This window comes from Euprymna scolopes, chromosome 7 (assembly GCF_053919585.1).
Source record: "Euprymna scolopes isolate OS-2025 chromosome 7, ASM5391958v1, whole genome shotgun sequence".
Classification (NCBI taxonomy): domain Eukaryota; kingdom Metazoa; phylum Mollusca; class Cephalopoda; order Sepiida; family Sepiolidae; genus Euprymna; species Euprymna scolopes.
Window position 1 is genome coordinate 153,592,533 of NC_136488.1, and position 22,500 is coordinate 153,615,032.

The window sequence follows — 22,500 nt, forward strand, 5'->3', positions numbered from 1 at the left end:
ACAAAAATGGAAGTTTTAAGAAATTTGTTCGCTTGTTCTAATTATTTCAGCGTCCTAAATCGGCTCTAAAACATTTGCAACAAAATAACCTTATTTCTTTAGTAAATATTAGTTATCTCGCTTAGATAAAGACAAAATCCTGAACAAGATGGTGAATTTAGCACACACAATATTCAAAGCCAGCACAATCCGGACAATCCACAGATTATTAATGATTATTATTAAAGGAATTCGTAATTATTACAACAAAAATCTCGCAATTAGGTCGAATTATTGGTATTATTTTACTTTAAGGCCCGTCTCACGTTCGTATATAATATTCTTTTTGTAGATTTCGGTGTGCTAAAAAAACAAATCTACAAACCGTTTCCGTCGGAAAAAAGTTTTTATGATATAATTAAATTACATTTTCGAAAGTGGGTGATCACTTTTCGATGTAATTTAACTTAAAATGAGCACCGACTTTCTGGCCACTTGAGAGAGGGGGCATTTTTTTTTTTTTGTATTTATTGGCTAAAAAGTTTTGTTCGACTGCGTTTGCATGGTATTAACCCCTGACCTTAATTGCGATGGAAACGGTTACCATATTCTTTTAAAACACACCGAAAACTTTTTTCTATACGAACACCGCAATGCAAGACGAGCCTTAAAGTAAAATATCGATTTTTACTTATTTTTTAATTTCCTCGTGTCTTTATTGAAAGATGAAAACAGAAAAAGAAATCGAAAAAACCTTTTAACTTATTGGCTAAAAAAAAAAAAAAAAATGCCCTCTCAGGTGGTCAGAAAGTGGGTGCTCATTTTAAGTTAAATTTACATGGAAAAGTGATCCCCAACTTTTCGAAAATGTAATTTCTTTATATCATGATTTTTTTTTTTTTTGCGAGGGAAACGGTTTGCAGATTCGTTTTTAGCACACCAAAATCTACAAAAAACATTTTGTTATATACGAACGTGAGACGGGCCTTAATGTAAACTTTTACCGAATTATTTTCCATTTCCGTCTTTCAGTATTATTTTCAAAATGGTGTTGGAGACAGTCGCTCCTTGGTTAGCCATGAAATTTGATTTTCTTGTTTAAAAATAAAACTACTTGATCAATTTGCGTGCCTTTTTAGAATATATTTTGCGTTCTGTCAAGACTACATACATCTGTGGTTATCTTTACGATAACTGTTTCAACTTCACTTCCGGTTGCTCTGTTGTTTTGCATTGATTTTCCATAGTATCAAAAATTTACGTAAATTGATCAAGTTTTTTTTAACTTAAAAAAATAAAATAAAATTTTAGGCAATGTTCTAAATTAGCGTCGGTAAAAACAGTGAATATTACCTGTGACGCAGTACGCACTGACGCAGTGTTTGTAATCAACTTGAACAGATTAATTTCTGTGTATATACACACGATACTATCAGCATTTGTGAATCCCATAAATCCACATACAAAACAGAACACTTTGTCACATGCAAAGCGGAAGGAGTTTGTATGGCGAAAAATGTATATAAAAAAAAAAAATCAATACACAAAGTGAAGACGCGATAAGTGGACTATTTACCGAAATATGGAATGGAAATCAGTAAAACATGAAATGAAAAACGAAACCATATGGAATCATTTGTTTTATCATGAAACAATAAAGCAAACTTATTTTTTACATTTCTATAAATATTTCGTTTATTTAAAATATATTCATATGAAAATATTTTATTTCAAAAAAAGTGGTACTCCTGCAGTATTTTACCCACCGATTTCACGATCTTAGCCGAGCTTTGACGAACGCTTTCGGCGTTAACGCCGACGAAAGCCGAGAATTCGGAGCTCAGCTACGGTGCAAGAACGCTAAAAGTATGTGAATAATAGCAACAACATTACAAGGAAAAGATATTACACACACACAACAAAATGGATAAAATTAATACAAAAAATTTGGATAAAATAAATCACAAACACTTACCGTAAGTTTTTTTTTAAAGTAAAATAAATTTATTTTGTTGAATATTTATTTATTTTTTTTTTTGGTTCATTTTGTTTTCCGATAGCTTTTTTTTTTGGGGGGGGGGGGTAAGCAACAGTAATAAACACTTCAATGTTTTTTTTTGTTTGTTTGTTTTTGACAAAACGTTATTAAACAGTAACAACAATGTTTTTTTGTTTGTTTTTTTCCCCCCCAGTAATGTTTGTAGGGGGGGGGGACAACAATTACTGTTTATCTTTAGTTCCGACTGGAAGATTTTCTACTGACTGTAGAGGCAAAGTAGGGAGCAAAGGGTTTTCAGAGGATGTGGAAAGAAGCTCCTTCCCAACCGGGTAGCCTTCCGCGATTTGATTTATTATGGAGACAAAAGGGTTGTGTCCAAATTTTTGTCTCCACATAAATTCGCATAAATATGTTTCCAACAACTCCCGGTTTTTTTTTTTTATCGCTAAATTAAATAGCTGAAATGAAAGGCTGTGTATTTTTACTTTGAACAATAAAATAACTGAAATGAAACGCTATGTGTGTAATTTCAATGAAAATTATTCGTCTGCTGCGCGTTCGTTTGAAGCGCCCTGATTGGCTGATAGAATATCGTACCGCTCGCCATGTTCCGGCGTTTTCCGACGGATGTCGATCAACGCTCGGCTAAGATCGTGAAATCGGTGGGTAAAATACTGCAGGAGTACCAAAAAAGTAATTTAAACTGTCAGTTTACTAGGTACTGCCAAAAGTCACCACAGAATTACTCCACCCGCCCACCCTATATGTACCTATTTACTATGCCTCCCCACGGGACAGTTAAACACCAGGGTCGTTTTTTAATGTGGAAACACGATGTAACTTTATTATAAATTAATTGTACCATTTAAAAAGGTAAACTTTTCATAAAACGAAAATAATGAAATTGCGAGACGAAAATAGTGTTTATATAATTGGCGCTTTAAAATAACATTCCCATGTAGTAGTCGTTCCGAACGTGAAAACATATCCGTATTTAATACATCTAGCAAAATTCAACGGGTTTGTATTACTGTACGTACACAGATTCGAAAAAGTTGTCAAAAAACAAATATATAACAAATAAATGTTATCAAAGGCAAGATAAGTTACTTTTCTACCAAACTGGATATAATTTTCGTGTTTTTATTCAATTTAACATGTTTATTCAGCTCGAAAACCATACAGTGTTTACAGATGTATTGGAAAATTCAAGATGGCGGCCGATTCTCTCTTTAACACGGTAAGTTCGGGAAAAGGTGTTATAAATAATAAACTAGACAAAATACTATTAAAAACCACCGAATATATGTCAAGTTATGTCACGGTAACATATATTGAGCGAATTTCTAACAGTATTTTGTCTAGTTTATTATTTATTACACCTTTTTCCAAACTTACCGTGTTAAAGAGAGAATCGGCCGCCATCTTGAATTTTCCAATACATCGCCGACGCCGATGTATTATTGTATTACATCGGTAAACACTGTATGGTTTTCGAGCTGAATAAACATGTTAAATTGAATAAAAACACGAAAATTATATCCAGTTTGGTAGAAAAGTAACTTATCTTGCCTTTGATAACATTTATTTGTTATATATTTGTTTTTTGACAACTTTTTCGAATCTATGTGTACAGTAATACAAACCCTACAAATGTTTATAATATTATCAATCATTAAACTATGTAAATCTTAAAACCTAACAAAATTATAACAAAGATTAATTATTAATTGCAGTTTGGAGAAGATAAACAAAGATTTTAAAAAATCATTAAGTCACTTCTGCTTTTCCATAGTTCAGTTAACAAATCTGGCGTCACGGAAACATGCGGTCCAATCTTCAATCGTTTAGCAGTCCCTATAGTTTACACTTCTAGAAATAATTTTCTAAATATTTCAAACGTCTGCGTGCGCACTGCGTGCGTCGCTTCCTTTCATTTTAAACTTTTATACAAAGGTTTAAAACAATTCATTTTATTTTGATAACGCATTTTGTGACAAAATTCTCTGGTAAAACATGCGAAAGACAAATCTATTTCAAAACGACACCATTTATAGATATGTAAATAAAAAATTCTCAGTTTTTTTTGTTGTTTTTTTTTTTTTTTGTTATAAGTGTTAAAACACAAAAACTTTATAAAATACAAAAGTTTTTTATTTTTATTTATTTTATTGTCTCATGATAGCACAAGTGTTAAAAAAAAAATAAGTAGGTTCGGACAAAATGAACGCCGATGCTCAAAATGTATAAACATCGGTAAAACTATACAAACACCGTGACAGCGAATTAACCCTAACCCTAACGCTGTCACGGTGTTTGTATAATAATACCTAAACATCTTGACTCCTCCCTTTATTTAAGTCACCAAAAATCAAGAAATTAAGCAATTTTCATTAAATTTTCAGTATTCAACAAATAATGATCGCGGAATATAATTAACTAATTATTTTTATTTAAATCTTAGTGGAAATGTAGGTACTGGTCGCGATTTGAGTTCCCTGCCGAACACCATAAAAAACACTGACTTCTCCCTACGCATGAGCAAAGGACATGTTTTAGTTGCCATAGTAACTAAACGATCATGAATTTTTACCGACTTTTTATAAGTTTTACTGTTTATGAATATTGAAATAAAAGAAATTACTACACATTTATTAATAATATCTCACTTTTATCGCCTTTGTTTTTAATCACTTTTATCGACTTTCTTTTACTGTTTATGTGTCACTTTTATCGGCTTTTTCTTTTTTTTTTAAATAGCATTTTCTTTTTAAATGACGTTTTTACTGTTTATGAATATTAAAAGAAAAATAATTACTAAACATTTATTAATAAAAAAAAATGGGTGCTAGTGCAGTGAGTGCGCTTATTGATCCGTGCTGAAATAACGTTATTATTTAAAAAGCCATTCTTAACATGGGGAGGGTGTTTTGTACCTATTCTCTACTTTAACCTTACAATTGAATAATAAAAAAACATTAAACTTTAATTAAACTTAGAAATACGATTTAAAATATAGCGCGGATCATAGCACCCATTTTTTTTTTTTTTTTATTAATAAATGTTTAGTAATCATTTTTCTTTTAACAGTAAAAACGTCATTTAAAAAGAAAATGCTATTTAAAAGAAAAAGTCGATAAAAGTGATAAAAAACAAAGGCGATAAAAGTGAGATATTAATGTGTAGTAATTTCTTTTATTTCAATATTCATAAACAGTAAAAAAAAAAAAAAAAGTGAGACATAAACAATAAAACCTCATTTAAAAAGAAAATGCTATTTAAAAAAAAAGTCGATACTAAATTAATTAAAAAAAAATGAGTGCTCATGATTCGCGCTATATGATATATATATATATATATATATATATATATATAAAATGCTATTAAAAAAAGTTGATAAAATTATTACTAATAAATGTGTAGTATTTCTTTTATTTCAATATTCATAAACAGTAAAAAAAAAAAAAAAAAGTCGATAAAAATTCATGATCGTTTAGTTACTATGGCAACTAAAACATGTCCTCCTTTGCTCATGCGTAGGGAGAAGTCAGTGTTTTTTTATGGTGTTCGGCAGGAAACTCAAATCGCGACCAGTACCAAAATGTATTATTTTGTTTAAACTAAAAATACCTTTAAAGTTATGGTTTTCAGTAGTAAATAAAAACGCAAGAATTTATTTTTGCTTTTTTATATAAATAAAGCATAGTAATTTGTAGCAATAAAAAATTAATTTTTACAGGAATATTACGAAAAAAGATCCTAAAGTCCGTGTATAATAAAAATGCGAGACAAAAATCATGTTTACATTATCAACGCTTTAAAACAACGTTCCTATGTAGTGAGTTTTTTTAAGCCGTTGACACACACCCATGTTTAAAAAATCTGCCAAAAACCAAATATTTTCCTGAAAGTTGATATTTATTCATTATTAATGTAAGTTTCGTTAAATATATAAGAGGAAATATTTTTTTTTTTAGGTATTCTACACTCCCCTCCCCATATTTCATGTTACGAAAATTAAATATATATATATATATATATATCCATTTTCACTTACCTCAAAGTTGTAAAAATTCGGCATAAAAAATAAATAAATAAATGTTAAAAAATAAAAATTTTCCTTGATTTTTTCTTCTTCTCGGTAATATAATTTAAATTAGAACAAGAAAACAATTCTAAAAATGATTTTTTAAAAGCTTTAAATGATATTAAATTTAAACAGCTTTTATATAACACAGGTTTCCAATAATAAAAAAATATTCATATAGGAATATATGACTCTTGAGATAAAAATTACAAAAGCAAAATCAACAAAAAAAAAAAAAAATTTTTTTTTACATTTGATTATTGAAAATGACAGAGGGTGATATTAAAATTTTGCACCGTTTTTCCAAAAAGTACGCACAGCAACTTTAGATACATGTATCAACAGAACAAAAAGGTTAAAATTAATTTCATCGTCTGTGTAGTTGTAGTTCGTTATTAAAAATCTATTTGTTTTATAAGAGGAAAGTCTAATATTGTTTTTTATCCATTTTTTTTTTTTATTGTACATTTCATTTATACAACTTCCATAGAAATTGACCCAAGCACGAAATGACGTCAGTATTTATTGTGTATGACATTCTACACAACGGTTTGGAGGTACCTATTCTTTAGAAAAAGTTTGTATTCAATTTTTTTTTTTTTTTTGCTTTAATTTGAACCTTTTCTGAATTTTTTTTTTTTTTTTTTTTACTGACGCTAATTTTATAGTGCGTTGATCTGCCATATTTAAGGGCAATATCTTCATTCGACCTCCTGCAATCTAAATCAGACATGATGGCCACGGCTCATTAAAATCTCTTAAAAGAGAGGGGGGGAAGGTAAAAGACCAGGAAAGTGGACCCTGCAAACAGGCATGTTTTGCGTAGAGACAAAAAGTTAATAACGACACTCCCTTGCGATAGAAATGAGCAGGCTCAAACAAATTTGTCTATTTTAGTCACTCATTTTTTTTTATGCTTTACAATTTTTTTTTTGGCAAATGTGTATTTCAGCGGCGTAAATTATTTGACAGACAAAAATTTATACAAATTACTTTTAAAGCACATTAGACCCTAAGGCTGAAATAAAACCCGGAATAATAATAAAAAAAAAATTTATTTTTATCATTTTTTCAACATACAATGGAGGCCACCATCTTATTTTGAAAATTTGGCTTTTGTAAGGATTGCCCCTTTTTGAGTCCAAATTTGACCTTTTTACGCTCTTGCATGGACCTTGCATGGACCATGGTTCCATGCAAGAGTGGAAAAAAAAAAAAAATTAACTTTGACCTCAAAAAAGCCAAAATTTAAAAACAAGATGGCGGCCTCCATAGCTGTACATTTAGTCTTTTCTTTTTTTATTACATTTTCACCCCAAACAAGGCACATTGCAACTTTGATGTAGGGGGCTACTATCAGGGACATAAGCTACAGGGGTACTATGTGGGGAGTTGGACAGCAAGATATCAGTTCACGTTACACTTTAACTTCTGCATGTCAGTACAGTTGGGGAAACAGGAATCGGGAAGGAAATTCCAAAGTCTAGCGGTTCTGGGGAAGAAACTACTGGAGTAGAAAACTCTTACATCTAGGGATCTCAACTGTGAAGGGGTGGGATTTTGCTGCACGTCGGATTTAATGGGGGTATTTACGTCGAGGGGGTACAATTGCTTGCAGTTCGGAGCATTCACCGTTAAAGTACTTGTAGAAAAGGCAGAGGGATGCTACATTTTGTCGATGGGACAGAGGCTGAAGCTAGGACGACAGTTCAGGACCTATCAGTTTGGCGACTCACTCCTAGACAAGGTTCAAGACTAGTAGCAGATGCACCAGCAAAATATGACAACAATACTCCATACATGGGTGAATGGTGGCCTTATAGAGGTACAGGATACTTTCGGGCGTTAGTAGCTTTCTAGCACAGAGAACCTGCCTTTTTCACAGCGGTCCTGGCAATGCTCTCAATGTAATTGTTCCAACTCATGTTTTCTGTGAACATTAGGCCGAGGAGTTTAAAAGATGTACTTTCAGATAAAGAGTCTTTGGCTGGCCATTGCTATTGGTGGTAGAGAAGGTTTCTTGTAGTTATTGAAGGAAACAAGTTCAGTCTTGGCAGCATTGAATGTGACCATCCATTTTTGTCCCCATTCCACTACAGATTGGAGGTCGTCCGCTAGTGTTTCTGCCATTTCTTTAGATATGTGTTCATTTGTTTTCCTGTCGTGTCTTTTATAGAGCGTGGTGTCATCAGCATATATACCCATCTCACAGAATTTTGTCAGGGAAGCCATTTATGAATATTAGAGGTCCAAGAATAGACCCCTGAGGCACTCCCGCATTTATATCATATTGTTTAGATGTACGATTGTCGAGGACAACGTGGATTTTTCTCTTATCTAACAAGGATTTAATTATGTTAAGTATTCTTCCAGTGATATACTGTATGATCTAATTTTCATGAGAAGACCTTCATGCCAGACGCTGTAAAAAACCTTAGATATATCTAGAGGTACTGTTCTACCCTCCCCTGCTTTGTCAAGTGGATGGTATATATGCTCAGAGATTACAGTTAGGATGTCTGGTCGGTCAGAAGTTTAGCATCTGTAAGGTGATGGACTAGAGCTTAGTTAATTATGGACTCAAATATTTTGGTGAAAAGTGGGAGGAGGCTAATGGGGCGATAATTTAATGGGTCAGTTCTTTCACCAGAATTCTTGACAACTGGTACCACAGAAGCAGTTTTCCAGTAGGTAGGAAAGCAAGATTCATTAAGGCATTTGTTGTAAAGTTTGGAGAGAACCGGAGCTACTTCGGCGGAGCACTTTTTAATAGCACAGTCGGAATGAGATCAAGTCCACATGCTTTTGAAGTGTCAAATTTTTCAATAAGAAATGTTGAAAAATAGAACAATTTTTTTTTCGAGTTTTATTTCAAACTTAGGGTCTAATAAGGTTTTATAAATTAAATAATTTTTATAAATTTTTGTCTGTCAAATAATTTACGGCACTGAAATACACATTTGCCATTTTTTTATTGAATTGTTAGGTTTGTTTTAGATAAATTTTAAATTCTCCAATTACCCCTACTATAAATTTGTTTTTGTTCGGTTTCTTGCAATTTTTTCAGTGGATCATTAGGTGTATCAGAATTTGACACCCCTAACACGAAACTGCGAATAAAATATAAAAAACTCGTAATTTCTTTTAAAAGTGGGTTGTTTATTTTCTTTATAGATTATACTTCCCAAATAAACTATTAAAGTTGTATAAAAAGTAATAGAAATATTTTTTTATTTTAAAAAAACAGTAATGAAATCAATTGATTTTTACGAGTTACGTATTCTTCAATTTTTAAACTTTAAAAATCTATCAATTTTTCTATTGATTCAATTTTTACGATATTTTCAGGGTCAATGTGAAATTTTATGCTCTTTCCAATAATCCGACTATAATATTTTAGACAAACGTTTTTTTTTGTTATTTTTTAATTCACGCCCCCCCCCATTTTGAAGTGTCTATTAAAAAGTAACTAATTTACTCAAAGTTTTATATTACAAATTGGAGATAAAAGATCAATAAATAATATGTACAAATTTAAAAAAAGAATTTTTTTATAGAAATTTACCTGTAAAACCCGAAGTTTAAAACTTTTTTTTTTTTTAAAACCACTTTAAAAATTTTTTTTTTTAAAAAACAAAAACCTTGGTCCTTGCTCCTTTAATTGAAAAAAAAATTAGGGTTTGAATGACATTTTTCGAGTAATTCATAAGCTTGGAAAGACAGGGGAGGGGTCGAATTATTCAATATATTTCACGCATTCGTAAGGTCAGTTTCTGACACACCTACTGGATCATTATTGAATGGACATTAATATACCAGATTAAAAAAAAAAAAAAGTTAATATTTAGATATTTGAAAGGGGTGCTCACTAATCCCATTTTTTTTTTTAACACGGAAACACTTGAGAAAAATGAAAAGAAATTAAAAATAGGAAATAAAAATGAACGTACCGGCGTTATCGTACATGTAATTCTATATGTTATCACGGGTGGCCATTTTGTACGCGCATATGGTCGCCGCATGCGCGACACCCATGTGCGCGCACAAAATGGCCACCCATGATAACAGAATTACATGGTTTAATATTTGTAAAACTACAGAAAACTATTTGTTTTTCTATACAAATGCGAGACGAGCCTTAAAGTAAAATACCGATTTTCTTTATTTTTTAATTTCGTGTCTATTGAAAGATGAAAACAGAGGTGCAAAGAAACTTATTGATCCATGCTATTTTTTTAAATCGTATTTCCACATTTAATTAAAGTTTTATGATATGTTTTTTATTCAATTGTAAGGTTAAAGTACAGATTAGGTACAAAACAGTCACCCTCCCCATGTTAAGAATGGCTTCTTAAATAATGACGTTATTTCAGCACGGGTCACTCTGCATGAGTATCAAAACAGAAAAAGAAATCAAAAACCTTTTAACCAATAAACATTTAAAAAAAAACAATGTCCCCTCTTTCAGGTGACCAGAAAGTGGGTGCTCATTTTAAGTTAAATTTACATGGAAAAGTGATCACCCACTTTTCGAACATATAATTTCTTCATATGAAAACTTTTTTTTTTTTTTTTTTGACGGAAACGGTTTGCAGATTCGTTTTTAGCACATCGAAATCTACAAAAAAATATTATATACGAACGTGAGATGGGTCTTAATATAAAATTTTACCAACTTTTCAATGCTTGTGTTTTCTGAATCAATCTTTGGTTTGGCGTGAACAATTCTTTTGTATAGATTATTTTAAAACACTTTTCATAATTCAGCAATACTGTTTAACAATTCAATATAATTCTGCTCAAGAGGCTTTGTTTTGCTTGGTTTTCGTCCAAACTGTTTGTACTTGTATAGTTTAGTGAAGACATTAAAAAATGAAAATATCGAAAAAAAAAAAAAAAAAAGGTTATATTGTACGTATCTGTTTTGGACTCAAGATCTCAAAAAAAATTATTTCATTTGATCGAGTAGTTTTTATTTTACAGCAGAAAAATACGTTTTTATGAGAGCGCATTGAAGTCAGCCATTACGAAAATCGTTGAACACGCCAAAAGGAGATAACTCCAGTTAAAGCGGCGACACTCCTTCCCCATCTTTATTACTAGCTTTTCTTCCTAAAAATCGAACCTTTCGCGGTAGAATCCAGTTTTAGCGTTACAAATTCCAGAGAATTATTTGAAGATGGGCACTATTGCCAAACAAAGTATTTTTCACTAAATAATATTTTTTGTTTAAAAAATTGGTAAATATCCAGATACGCTACAACAGAACACCGACCACTCTAATTTGTTTTTTTATAGGTAATGGAGGTAGCTGACAACGAATCTGATAGTCAAACTTGGGGCAAATTTACCATTTGCATGGTATTAACCCCTGAACCCAACAACTACTTTCCACCATTTTGCAGCTTCCGTTTACGCTACGCGCGAGCGCATTGTAGCATAAACGCCGGCTTCAACAAGCAAGCTGCCTTCTCACATAGCATACAAGTCTTCCGCGGAAAATTTTAAATAAAGCAAGAAATTTAGTTGTTTCTTTTTTTTTTTTCCAGAACATAGAATTTTCTAATTTTCAAAAATGCATTATAGCACTTTTTTGGGTGAAAAATTTAAAATTAGCTGAAAAAGAAATAAAACAAAAAAAGGAAAGCACTCCAAGTTCGGGAGGGGGGGGGAGTAATTTAATTGGGTTTTTTCCCCCCTGGAACATAGAATTTTCAAATTTTCAGAAAGTAACGCACCGGCACTTACCAATTAGAACACCATTTAACATTTTTCGAAAATTTTACTGTTTATATTGGGGGCGCAAGCGGGGGGGGGGCGGGCGGTGTTCTGTTGTAGCGTATCTGGATATTTACCAAAAAATTAACCATTGTAAGCGTAGAACAAAATATCGAAGCCGGTCATTTTGTGTACCTTATCGACATCATGTGAATTGAAAAAGAAGAACGTCCGCTTCTGCATGTAAAGTGATCCGGTAATCTGATTGGTCCATTTTTTTTCTTCGAGAATGGACCTGCCCTTGGAGGTGTCTTTTTCTTTGAGTTTATTTTACATTTCTGAACGGAATAAAATAAAACAAACTAAAACATTAAACATTTATTTTACATTTGTAAAAAATAAAATAGATTTATTTTATTCTGTACAAACGTAAAATAAATTTATTTTATTTGGTGCAAGCAAGTCTATAAATCTTTTTACTATAAAATTCTGAAAAAATCTTTATAATGTACGTACTTGTCACTGCATGAAAATGTCAGTAATTGTGAAGAAAGAAAGAGCCTGTTTCCTCCGTTTGACTATAGGTGGCGTTAATGTCTGCCCACCCAGTTACGGAAGCACAAAATGTATATAATGGCACCGTTGAAATAAAAATAAATTGTTTAATTTTAAACATGCTTTTTGTTTTGTTTTTTTTTCAAACATTTACGCTTTTTTTTTTATTTGCAAACATATTTAAGTTTTATTTTTCCAACATTTACGTTTTGTTGCTGGTTTATTTTCAAACATTCATGTTTTTTTTTTTTTTTTTTTTTTGCAAGCATAAATTAAATGTTTTTGCTATGGGTTTGTATTACTGTACACATAGATTCGAAAAAGTGGTCAAAAAATAAAATATACAACAAAGAAATATTAACAGCAGCTATAAAAGTTACTTTGCAACCTACCTGAATCATTTATTAGTGTTTTAAGTAGTTTTAAATGCTCTTTATTTCATACCAAATATTAACTTTTTACGAGTCGTAAGAATTCAAGACGGCCAAAATTACTACCCCCCCCCCTTCTTCTTCGAAGAGAGAAGCCTCGTTTTCAAATTATAGTTTGCGCATATTTTGGGGGGAGGAGCTTGCCTCGTTTTCAGCACGTGTCTCTGCGGACATATGTCTCTGCGGACATTTTGCGTTTCCATTTTTTAGAAGTTCCGTCCTCATAATGAAAGTATTTGTAAACATTACATTTAATTTAGATATTTATTGCGCACAAATACTTTTTAGTTTTTTTCTTGGGGGGGGGGGATAACATATAAAGTGGTCAAAACAGTAAATATTTTTTTAAGTTTACATTTTTAAGAAGTTTTGGTACTAGTGCAGAGAGTGACCTGGACGTAAATAATAACGTTATTATTTAAAAAGCCATTCTTAACATGGGGAGGGGAGGGTGTTTTGTACCTATTCTATGCTTTAACCTTACAATTGAATAAAAAAAAAACACCATAAAACTTTAATTAAACTTGGAAATACGATTTGACACGGTAAGTTTGGGAAAAGGATTTATAAATAAAAAACTAGACAGAATACAGTTAAAAACTCGCTCAATATGTTTCCGTGACATAGGTTGACATGTATTCAGTGGGTTTTTAACAGTATTTTGCATATTTTTTTTATTTTCAACTCCTTTTCCCAAACTTACCGTGTTAAAGAGAGAGTAGGTCGCCATTCTTAATTTTCCAATACATCGATAAACATTGTATGTTTTTCGAGCTGAATAAACATGTTACATTAAATAAAAACACTAAAAACATATCCAGTTAGGTAGAAAAGTAACTTATCTTGGCTTTGATAACATTTATTTAAAAAAAAATTTGCGCTCGAGCCATTTTTTTTTTTTTTTTTTTTTTTTTTTTTAGAAATTTTCAGCACATCAGGGATTTTCGGGTGTGCTGAAAACGAATATCACATTTTCACGATATTGCAAACATACTTTTCTGCATGTTTCATCCAGTAATATATTTAATGTAATATGTTTATTCAGCTCGAAAAACATACAATGTTTATCGATGTATTAGAAAATTAAGAATGGCGACCTACTCTCTCTTTAACACGGTAAGTTTGGGAAAAGGAGTTGAAAATAAAAAAAATATGCAAAATACTGTTAAAAACCCACTGAATACATGTCAACCTATGTCACGGAAACATATATTGAGCGAGTTTTTAACTGTATTTTGTCTAGTTTTTTATTTATAAATCCTTTTCCCAAACTTACCGTGTCAAATCGTATTTCCAAGTTTAAAGTTTTATGGTGTGTTTTTTTTTATTCAATTGTAAGGTTAAAGCATAGAATAGGTACAAAACACCCTCCCCTCCCCATGTTAAGAATGGCTTTTTAAATAATAACGTTATTATTTACGTCCAGGTCACTCTCTGCACTAGTACCAAAACTTCTTAAAAATGTAAACTTAAAAAATATTTACCGTTTTGACCACTTTATATGTTATCCCCCCCCCCACCAAGAAAAAAAACTAAAAAGTATTTGTGCGCAATAAATATCTAAATTAAATGTAATGTTTACAAATACTTTCATTATGAGGACGGAACTTCTAAAAAATGGAAACGCAAAATGTCCGCAGAGACATGTAAACGCAAAATGTCCGCAGAGACATGTAAACGCAAAATGTCCGCAGAGACATATGTCCGCAGAGACACGTGCTGAAAACGAGGCAAGCTCCTCCCCCCAAAATATGCGCAAACTATAATTTGAAAACGAGGCTTCTCTCTTCGAAGAAGAAGGGGGGGTAATAATTTTGGCCGTCTTGAATTCTTACGACTCGTAAAAAGTTAATATTTGGTATGAAATAAAGAGCATTTAAAACTACTTAAAACACTAATAAATGATTCAGGTAGGTTGCAAAGTAACTTTTATAGCTGCTGTTAATATTTCTTTGTTGTATATTTTATTTTTTGACCACTTTTTCGAATCTATGTGTATAGTTTATGCCTGCAAAAAAAAAAAAAACAAAACAAAAACGTAAAAACAAAAAACCTAAACGTTTGAAAATAAATCAGCAACAAAACGTAAATGTTTGGAAAAATAAAACTTAAATATGTTTGCAAATAAAAAAAAAAGCGTAAATGTTTGAAAAAAAAACAAAACAAAATAGCATGTTTAAAATTAAACATTTATTTTTATTTCAACGGTGCCATTATATACATTTTGTGCTTCCGTAACTGGGTGGGCAGACAATAACGCCACCTATAGTCAAACGGAGCAAACAGGCTCTCTCTTTCTTCATGGTTACCAAAATGTCGTATTCCAAAAATCACGTAAATCGATCAAGTAGTTTTTTTTTTTATTTAAGAAAATCAAATATGAGACATTTTATCGAAGAAAAACTTTCCACCATCTTGTTTTTGAATGATACACTACTGGCGACACCTATTGGCAATGTTGGGAATTAAGACCAGAAAGGGGCAGACATTCGACTTTACACACTATAGAAAAAAAAACTTGGAAAACTAAGACATAAATTTGAGGATGTTGAAAACGAAAATAACGTTTAAAATTCCAGCAAACGAGTAGTTTCCAAGATACGAAATGTTAGTTTAAAGAAAGTGGGGTGTCACTTTTCTATAATAATTTAACGTATAATGACACCCATTTTATGGCCACTAAAACTTGATTTTACGCCGCTGAAATACACATTTGCCGAATTTTTGTTGAAGGAGCGTCAACGTGTGGGTGCTCAATTTATGTAAAATTCTTCATATCTTGGAAACTACTCGTTTGCTGGAATTTTAAACGTTATTTTCGTTTTCAACATCCTCAAACACTTTCTTCGGTAAAATGTCTCATATTTGATTTTCTTAAATAAAAAAAAGGGTTTGTATTACTGTACACAGATTCGAAAAAGTTGTCAAAAAAACAAATATATAACAAATAAATATTATCAAAGACAAGATAAGTTACTTTTCTACCGAACTGGATACATTTTTTTTTGGTTTTTATTCAATGTAACATGTTTATTCAGCTCGAAAAACATGCAGTGTTTACCGATGTATTGGAAAATTCAAAATGGCGCCCGACACTCTTTAACATGGTAAGTTTGGAAAAAGGTGTTATAAATAATAGGCTAGACAAAATACTATTAAAAAAAAACACCGAATATATGTCAACCTATGTCACGGTAACATATATTGAGCGAGTTTCTAGCAGTATTTTGTATAGTTTATTATTTATAACATCTTTTCCTGAACTTATTGTGTTAAAGAGAGTGTCGGGCGCCATTTTGAATTTTCCAATACATCGGTAAACACTATGCTTTTCGAGCTGAATAAACATGTTACATTGAATAAAAACAGGAATCTGTGTACAGTAATACTAGGCACCGCCAAAAATGGCCGAAAAATCAAGTTTTTTAAAACAGGTTTGTATTACTGTACACAGATTCGAAAAAGTTGTCAAAAAAACAAATATATAACAAATAAATGTTATCAAAGGCAAGATAAGTTACTTTTCTACCAAACTGGATATATTTTTCGTGTTTTTATTCAATGTAACATGTTTATTCAGCTCGAAAACCATACAGTGTTTACCGATGTATTTAAACATTCAAGATGGCGTATTATTCTCTCTTTAAGACGTAAGTGTGGGAAAAGATGTTATAAATAAAAAAAACGGATAAAATACTGTTAAAAACTCGCTCAATATATGTTACTGTGACATAGGTTGACATATATTCGGCGGGTTTTTAATAGTATTTTGTATAGTTTTTTTTATTTATAACACCTTTTTCCATACTTACGGTGTTAAAGAGGGTGTGGAGACGCCATCTTGAATTTTCGAATACATCGGTAAACACTATGTTTTTCGAGCTGAATAAATATGTTACATTGAATAAAAACACAAAAAATATATCCAGTTTGTTAGAAAAGTAACTTATCTTGCCTTTGATAACATTTATTTGTTATATATTTGTTTTTTGACAACTTTTTCGAATCTATGTGTACAGTAATACAAACCCATTTTATCATATAGATAATGTTTTAATAATGTAAAACTTTTTCTACTATTTTTAATTAAATTTTAAATGTTAAATTTTCCCAAAAAGTTAACAATTGACATTTTTTGTCTTGCACAAAAAACGTACATAAATATTTAAAAAAAAAAAAAAAAAGGTTTTTAAAATAATTTATTTATTTGCTGTCTAAGATTTAAGATGATTTTCTAAGAGAATATGCAAAAATATTATAATATAAGTACCTGGATTTCAAATAATTCCACTTATTCATATAGGCAACCAGTTACTTCGCGTCGATCTAGTCTAGATCGACAATGTTTACGTTTGCATTTGATAAAAAGCAAACTATGGAAGACCAAACAGGCAAAAAAAAAAAAAAAAAAACCCTATTTTTCAGTGACGCAAATTTCAATGTATTATTAACGCTGAGGCTGGCCAGTACCAAAATGGGTGACCATTTGTATGAGTTTGGTTTTTAATGTGTATGTGTGTCAGGGCCAGGCTCCCCAAAATTGGGGGGGGGGGGGCAATTTAAAGCAGAATTAAAAAAAATTATTTCAGCGCGTTTGGTCCACCGTAGTCGAAAGACGGCAAACGTTTTTAAACGGGATCGAAAAAATGATGCTATTTTTAACACAAAAGACACAATATTTATCAATTTTTTTTTTGTATCGATTCTTCAAAGCATGCCCCGTTTAATAATGGTCATGCATTATTCGGCTCGCTAAAAAAAAAAAGTTAATTTGGTACTGGTTGCGATTAGAGTTCCCTGCCGAACATCCTAAAAGAACACTGACTTCTCCCTACGCATGAGCAAAGGACATGTTTTAGTTGCCATAGTAACTAAACGATCATGAATTTTTATCGACTTTGTTTTACTGTTTATGAATATTGAAATAAAAGACATTACTACAGATTTATTAATATCTCACTTTTAATCACTTTTATCGACTTTTTTTTTTACTGTTTATGTGTCACTTTTATCGCCTTTTTTTCTTTTTTAAATAGCAATATATATATATGTGTGTGTGTGTGTGAATATCGTTTATGAAAAATAAGTACACTGTTATAAAGTTCATTCTTCTCTTAATAATCGCTGAAAATTTCGTATTGATCGGATAATTAACTGATTTTTGGTAGATTTTTAAAAACTGTCCGTCAATAAGTACTTACCTGCCCCCCCCCCCATTTTGGCGGTGCCTACTAATACAAACCCCCCCCCAAAAATTTGATCGATTTACGTGATTTTTGGAATATGACCTGTTCATGCAGTGGTAAGTACATACATTATAAAGATTTCAGATTTTTATAGTAAAAAAGATTACTTGTGGACCATTTATAGACTTGCACAATTTATTTTTAAAAAGCATCCCACCCACCCCAAGGGCAGGTCACTCTCGAAGTACAAAAAAAAAAAAAATGGACCAATCAGATTACCGGATGACTTTAAACAAAAAATGACTGACTTCGGTTCGGTTCATTTTAAACAAAGTACTATTTAGCGGGGGTTTGTATTACTGTACAGTGTACAGTAATACAAACCCCCGCTAAATATGTGTACAGTCTGTACACATAGAATCGAAAAAGTTGTCAAAAAACAAATATATAACAAATAAATGTTATCAAAGGCAAGATAAGTTACGTTTCTACCTAACTGGATATATTTTTTGTGTTTTTATTCAATTTAACATGTTTATTCAGCTCGAAAACCATACAGTGTTTACCGATGTAATACATCGGTAAACACTGTATGTATTGGAAAATTCAAGATGGCGGCCGATTCTCTCTTTAACACGGTAAGTTCGGGAAAAGGTGTTATAAATAGTGGTGGGACGATTAATCGGAATCGTTAATTGTAAGAATCGTGTATTTTGTGAGGTATCGGAATCGGAATCGCATCGTTAAAAAATACCTTAATTTTCCGATTCCTTCATTACGATTCTTTTAGTCTGATGTTGAAAAAAAGAAAAAAAATTTCCTGATATTTCTAACCGCAAGAGAGAAATCAAAAGAAACCAAAGAAATTCATTATTAACAGGGCAATGCTTAGTGCCCCTCCCTTACAAGGTTCATTCATTCAGATCTATTGTAATCAAAACTACAAAAGAGTTAACTTGAAAAGAAGTATGCAGGGCTCTACATTGCGAGTAAAAATAAAAAAAACGCTTATCTTTTTGGCGATTGTTTTTTTTACTGACAAATCTTCCAATACTGAATGAAAATGCTTTTTCAACTTATATTTTCTTAAAATAAAACGAGCGAAGTCAAATTATTTAAACAGTAAAAGGTTTAATAGAACAATATACTTTTTTTCTTTTTTTAAAAGAAGGCTTTTGAAAGAAATATCTCTAAAATGAAATTGATCACGTTGTATTATTTCGCAAAGTTTTGACAGTAGTCGGTTTCTTTTGAAGTTTCAAAAAATCGACCCCATACCTATCTCTTCCAAACCTAAAGTTATTAAATAACCCTTTCGTTAATTTAAGGGTAATTAATTCAATTCAGTCAAGTTTTTTTTTTTTTTTTTAATTTCATTGAAATAAAATCCATTATTTTTTTTTTCTCCAGAAAGATAAAACCCTGAATTTAATTATATTAAAAGCAGAATAATATAATCTTTTTTCTAGAATTTTAAATTGAAAATTAAGTGTTTTGCGCAGTTCTTTGCCGAACGAAAAAGAAATTAATATATATATTTTTAAAAGGTTTTGTAATCAGTTAATTTTTATGTCCAAATAATATTTACGATTAATTAAATAATTTCATTTTAAAAAGTATTTATAAATAGAATTTTACTAAGGACTTATAGTTGGGTTTGTATTACTGTACACAGATTCGAAAAAGTTGTCAAAAAACAAATATATAACAAATAAATGTTATCAAAGGCAAGATAAGTTATTTTTCTACCTAACTGGATATATTTTTCGGGTTTTATTCAATGTAACATGTTTATTCAGCTCGAAAAGCATACAGTGTTTACCGATGTATTGGAAAATTCAAAATGGCGCCCGATTCTCTCTTTAACACGGTAAGTTTGGGAAAAGATGTTATAAATAATAAACTATACAAAATACTACTAGAAACTCGCTCAATATATGTTACCGTGACATATTTTGATATATATTCAGTGTTTTTTTAAATAGTATTTTGTCTAGTTTATTATTTATAACACCTTTTCCCGAACTTACCATGTTAAAGAGAGTGTCGGGCGCCATTTTGAATTTTCCAATCGGTAAACACTGCATGTTTTTCGAGCTGAATTCGCTAATTTTTCCGGTTAGTTTGCTATATAATAATTTTATTTAATCCAAAACACGACGGTGTAGACATAAAATATCTCTTCCAAAGTTAGGGAACATATTTGGGAACTACCGACCATAAGTATAAAACTACCTGGTATATTTCAAAACAATAAATTCCCTAGGAATCGGAATTGTACTTGGTATCGGAATCGTTAATCAATATTTTCCTGGAATCGGAATCGTATAAAAATTAGGAATCGTCCCGAACAGTGTTGGAGTGTTGGACCCAACACTAGTTATAAATAATACACTAGACAAAATACTATTAAAACCCACCGAATATATGTCAACCTATGTCACGGTAACATATATTGAGCGAATTTCTAACAGTATTTTGTCTAGTTTATTATTTATTACACCTTTTTCCAAACTTAACGTGTTAAAGAGATAATCGGCCGCCATTTTCCAATACATCGGTAAACACTCGAGCTGAATAAACATGTTAAGTTGAATAAAAACACGAAAAATATATCCAGTTTGGTAGAAAAGTAACTTATCTTGCCTTTGATAACATTTATTTGTTATATATTTGTTTTTTGACAACTTTCTCGAATCTATGTGTACAGTAATACAAACCCGAATTTTTTTTTTCAGAGAACATCAGACTAATGAGTACAATATGACCTTTTTTCAATATTTTTATTTTTTAATGTCTTGACTAAACTGTATAAGCGCCAACTTCAAAAACCATCGTAATCATTAGTAATAATGATTACTATTACTGAATGAATTATTTGGTGCGTATACACTTTATCGCCGAAATTGGAGACGCCATTTTATTTCACGCACGTGCTGTCTGTCCAAATCCAAGGGAGACATCAGTATTTTAAACAATGGCAGAAGTTAGAAATAAATAAAATTAAACTTCCGGAAAGAACTATGGGGAAAAAAACGTAAATAAAATAAATTGAAAGAACATATCCATAATTGTTTAATTAGAAATGTTTCGATTTAATTAATGAAAACGGGAAAGTTTTTCTGAAACATTTTTTTTTAAACAGAAAATCAAATGACATTCATAATTGTTTAAACTGGGTGAGCGACTGAGCGCCATTTGAAAATTTAAACATTGTATAAAAATTTATAAAAATATAATTGTAAAAATATTGAAAAGTTTGCGTAAGAAAATATAATTTTAATAAGTTTTTTTTTCTTTCTTTTTTTTTTTTTTTAAACGGTAGGGTTTGTGAGGTCACAGTTACCTTTTTGGGTTTTTTTTTTTTTTAGATTAGGTCCACTTTCACTACTTTTCTTTTTAAATAACACCTTTTTATAAGTTTTCGACTATGCTTAATACGAAAATCGCATTGGAAATTTGCTGAAATAATTAGTTATCGAGATATAAAAAGTTATGCATTGTATTCTTTGGCGGCCATCTTTTTTATGCACGTGCACTGTCAGTCAAATTTGTTTATGGGGCGCGTGTAAGAAAGATAACCGCCAAAGAATACAATGCATAATACATTTTATATCTCGATAACTACTTATTTTCGCAAAATTCCGATGCGATTTTCGTATTCAGCATACTCGAAAACCTATACAAGTCATGTACAAGAAAATTGTGGAGGTGGACCTACTCTGAAAATTTACCTCTACAATGTCTTGTTTATTAAATTGATAAATTAACAAAGTTCTCATGTTAAGAATGGGTTTCTAAATAACGTTATTTCAGCACGGTAGAATTACCAATTTTTCTTGAATTTGTGTTTATGAAATATTCATGCGTTTTTCATACTTCCAATGATCAAAATATGCTTTGGATTTTTAATAAGGTACTTCGTCATTATGACACCGGTTAGGATTTTGGTGTTAGTTTCTTTGTTTTAAAATATATGAAATGTTAAAAAAAAATTTAAACTAATAAGTATAAGCTTATATTTGAGTCCAAAACCAAAAATTTAAATATCGATTTGACCGGAATCGTTGCATGGTTACAATAAATGTATGAAATGTTGGCAGAAAAAAAAAAAAAAAAAAAAAAAAAAAAAAAAAAAAAAAAAAAAAGTTAAATTAAAAAAAATTTCATTTTTTTTTTTAGTTTACCTATTTACTATGCCTCCCCACGGGACAGAGTTAGACACCAGGGTCGTTTTTTAACGTGGAAAAGGTACAAAAATAAAAATTGTCTCAGTCGTGAAGGATTTCTCCTCCACCAAAAGAGAACAAGAAATGGAAGTGTAGCAAACTGCAGCATCTGAAGAACAGATACTACACTTTGATCTTGACCAAAAGGCCAAGAAAAAAAAAAAATTTTTTTTAGTTTAACTAAACTCATAATGATGTCTTTTTTTTTCTTTTTTTTAATTCTTTTTTTGGGGGGGGGGTGCTGTCTACGTTCTTTTCCGTTACACGAGAAAGAGAAATCGTTTAGAAAAAAAAGAAAATGGGGGGAAAAACTATT

General features: G+C 30.9%; 2 protein-coding genes and 1 pseudogene across 10 annotated transcripts in view; 1 reads left to right on the top strand and 2 right to left on the bottom strand.

Annotated features, from left to right (window-relative positions):
- LOC145280198 (uncharacterized) overlaps positions 1 to 22,500 on the bottom strand; it is a 178,901-nt gene that overhangs the window by 156,209 nt on the left and 192 nt on the right. For 2 of the 8 annotated variants that reach the window (XR_013868573.1, XR_013868572.1), the window contains exon 1: positions 1,333 to 1,969. The exons of 2 other annotated variants lie outside the window; for them this stretch is intronic. The gene's annotated coding sequence lies outside the window, so the exon portion shown is untranslated. Of the gene's footprint in view, positions 1 to 1,332; positions 3,083 to 22,500 lie in introns of those variants that run through there. 4 more of the 8 variants (XR_013868574.1, XR_013868571.1, XM_080131973.1 and 1 more) reach the window with 4 other exon arrangements.
- LOC145280196 (sterile alpha motif domain-containing protein 15-like) overlaps positions 1 to 22,500 on the top strand; it is an 85,150-nt gene that overhangs the window by 21,542 nt on the left and 41,108 nt on the right. The window contains exon 1 of one of the 2 annotated variants that reach the window (XM_080131964.1): positions 18,383 to 18,593. The exons of the other annotated variant lie outside the window; for it this stretch is intronic. Within the exon in view, the coding sequence (XP_079988090.1) occupies positions 18,567 to 18,593 (27 nt within the window). The 5' untranslated portion in view covers positions 18,383 to 18,566. Of the gene's footprint in view, positions 1 to 18,382; positions 18,594 to 22,500 lie in introns of those variants that run through there. 2 annotated transcript variants of the gene reach the window in all.
- On the bottom strand, positions 22,236 to 22,344 carry LOC145280592 (U2 spliceosomal RNA; annotated as a pseudogene).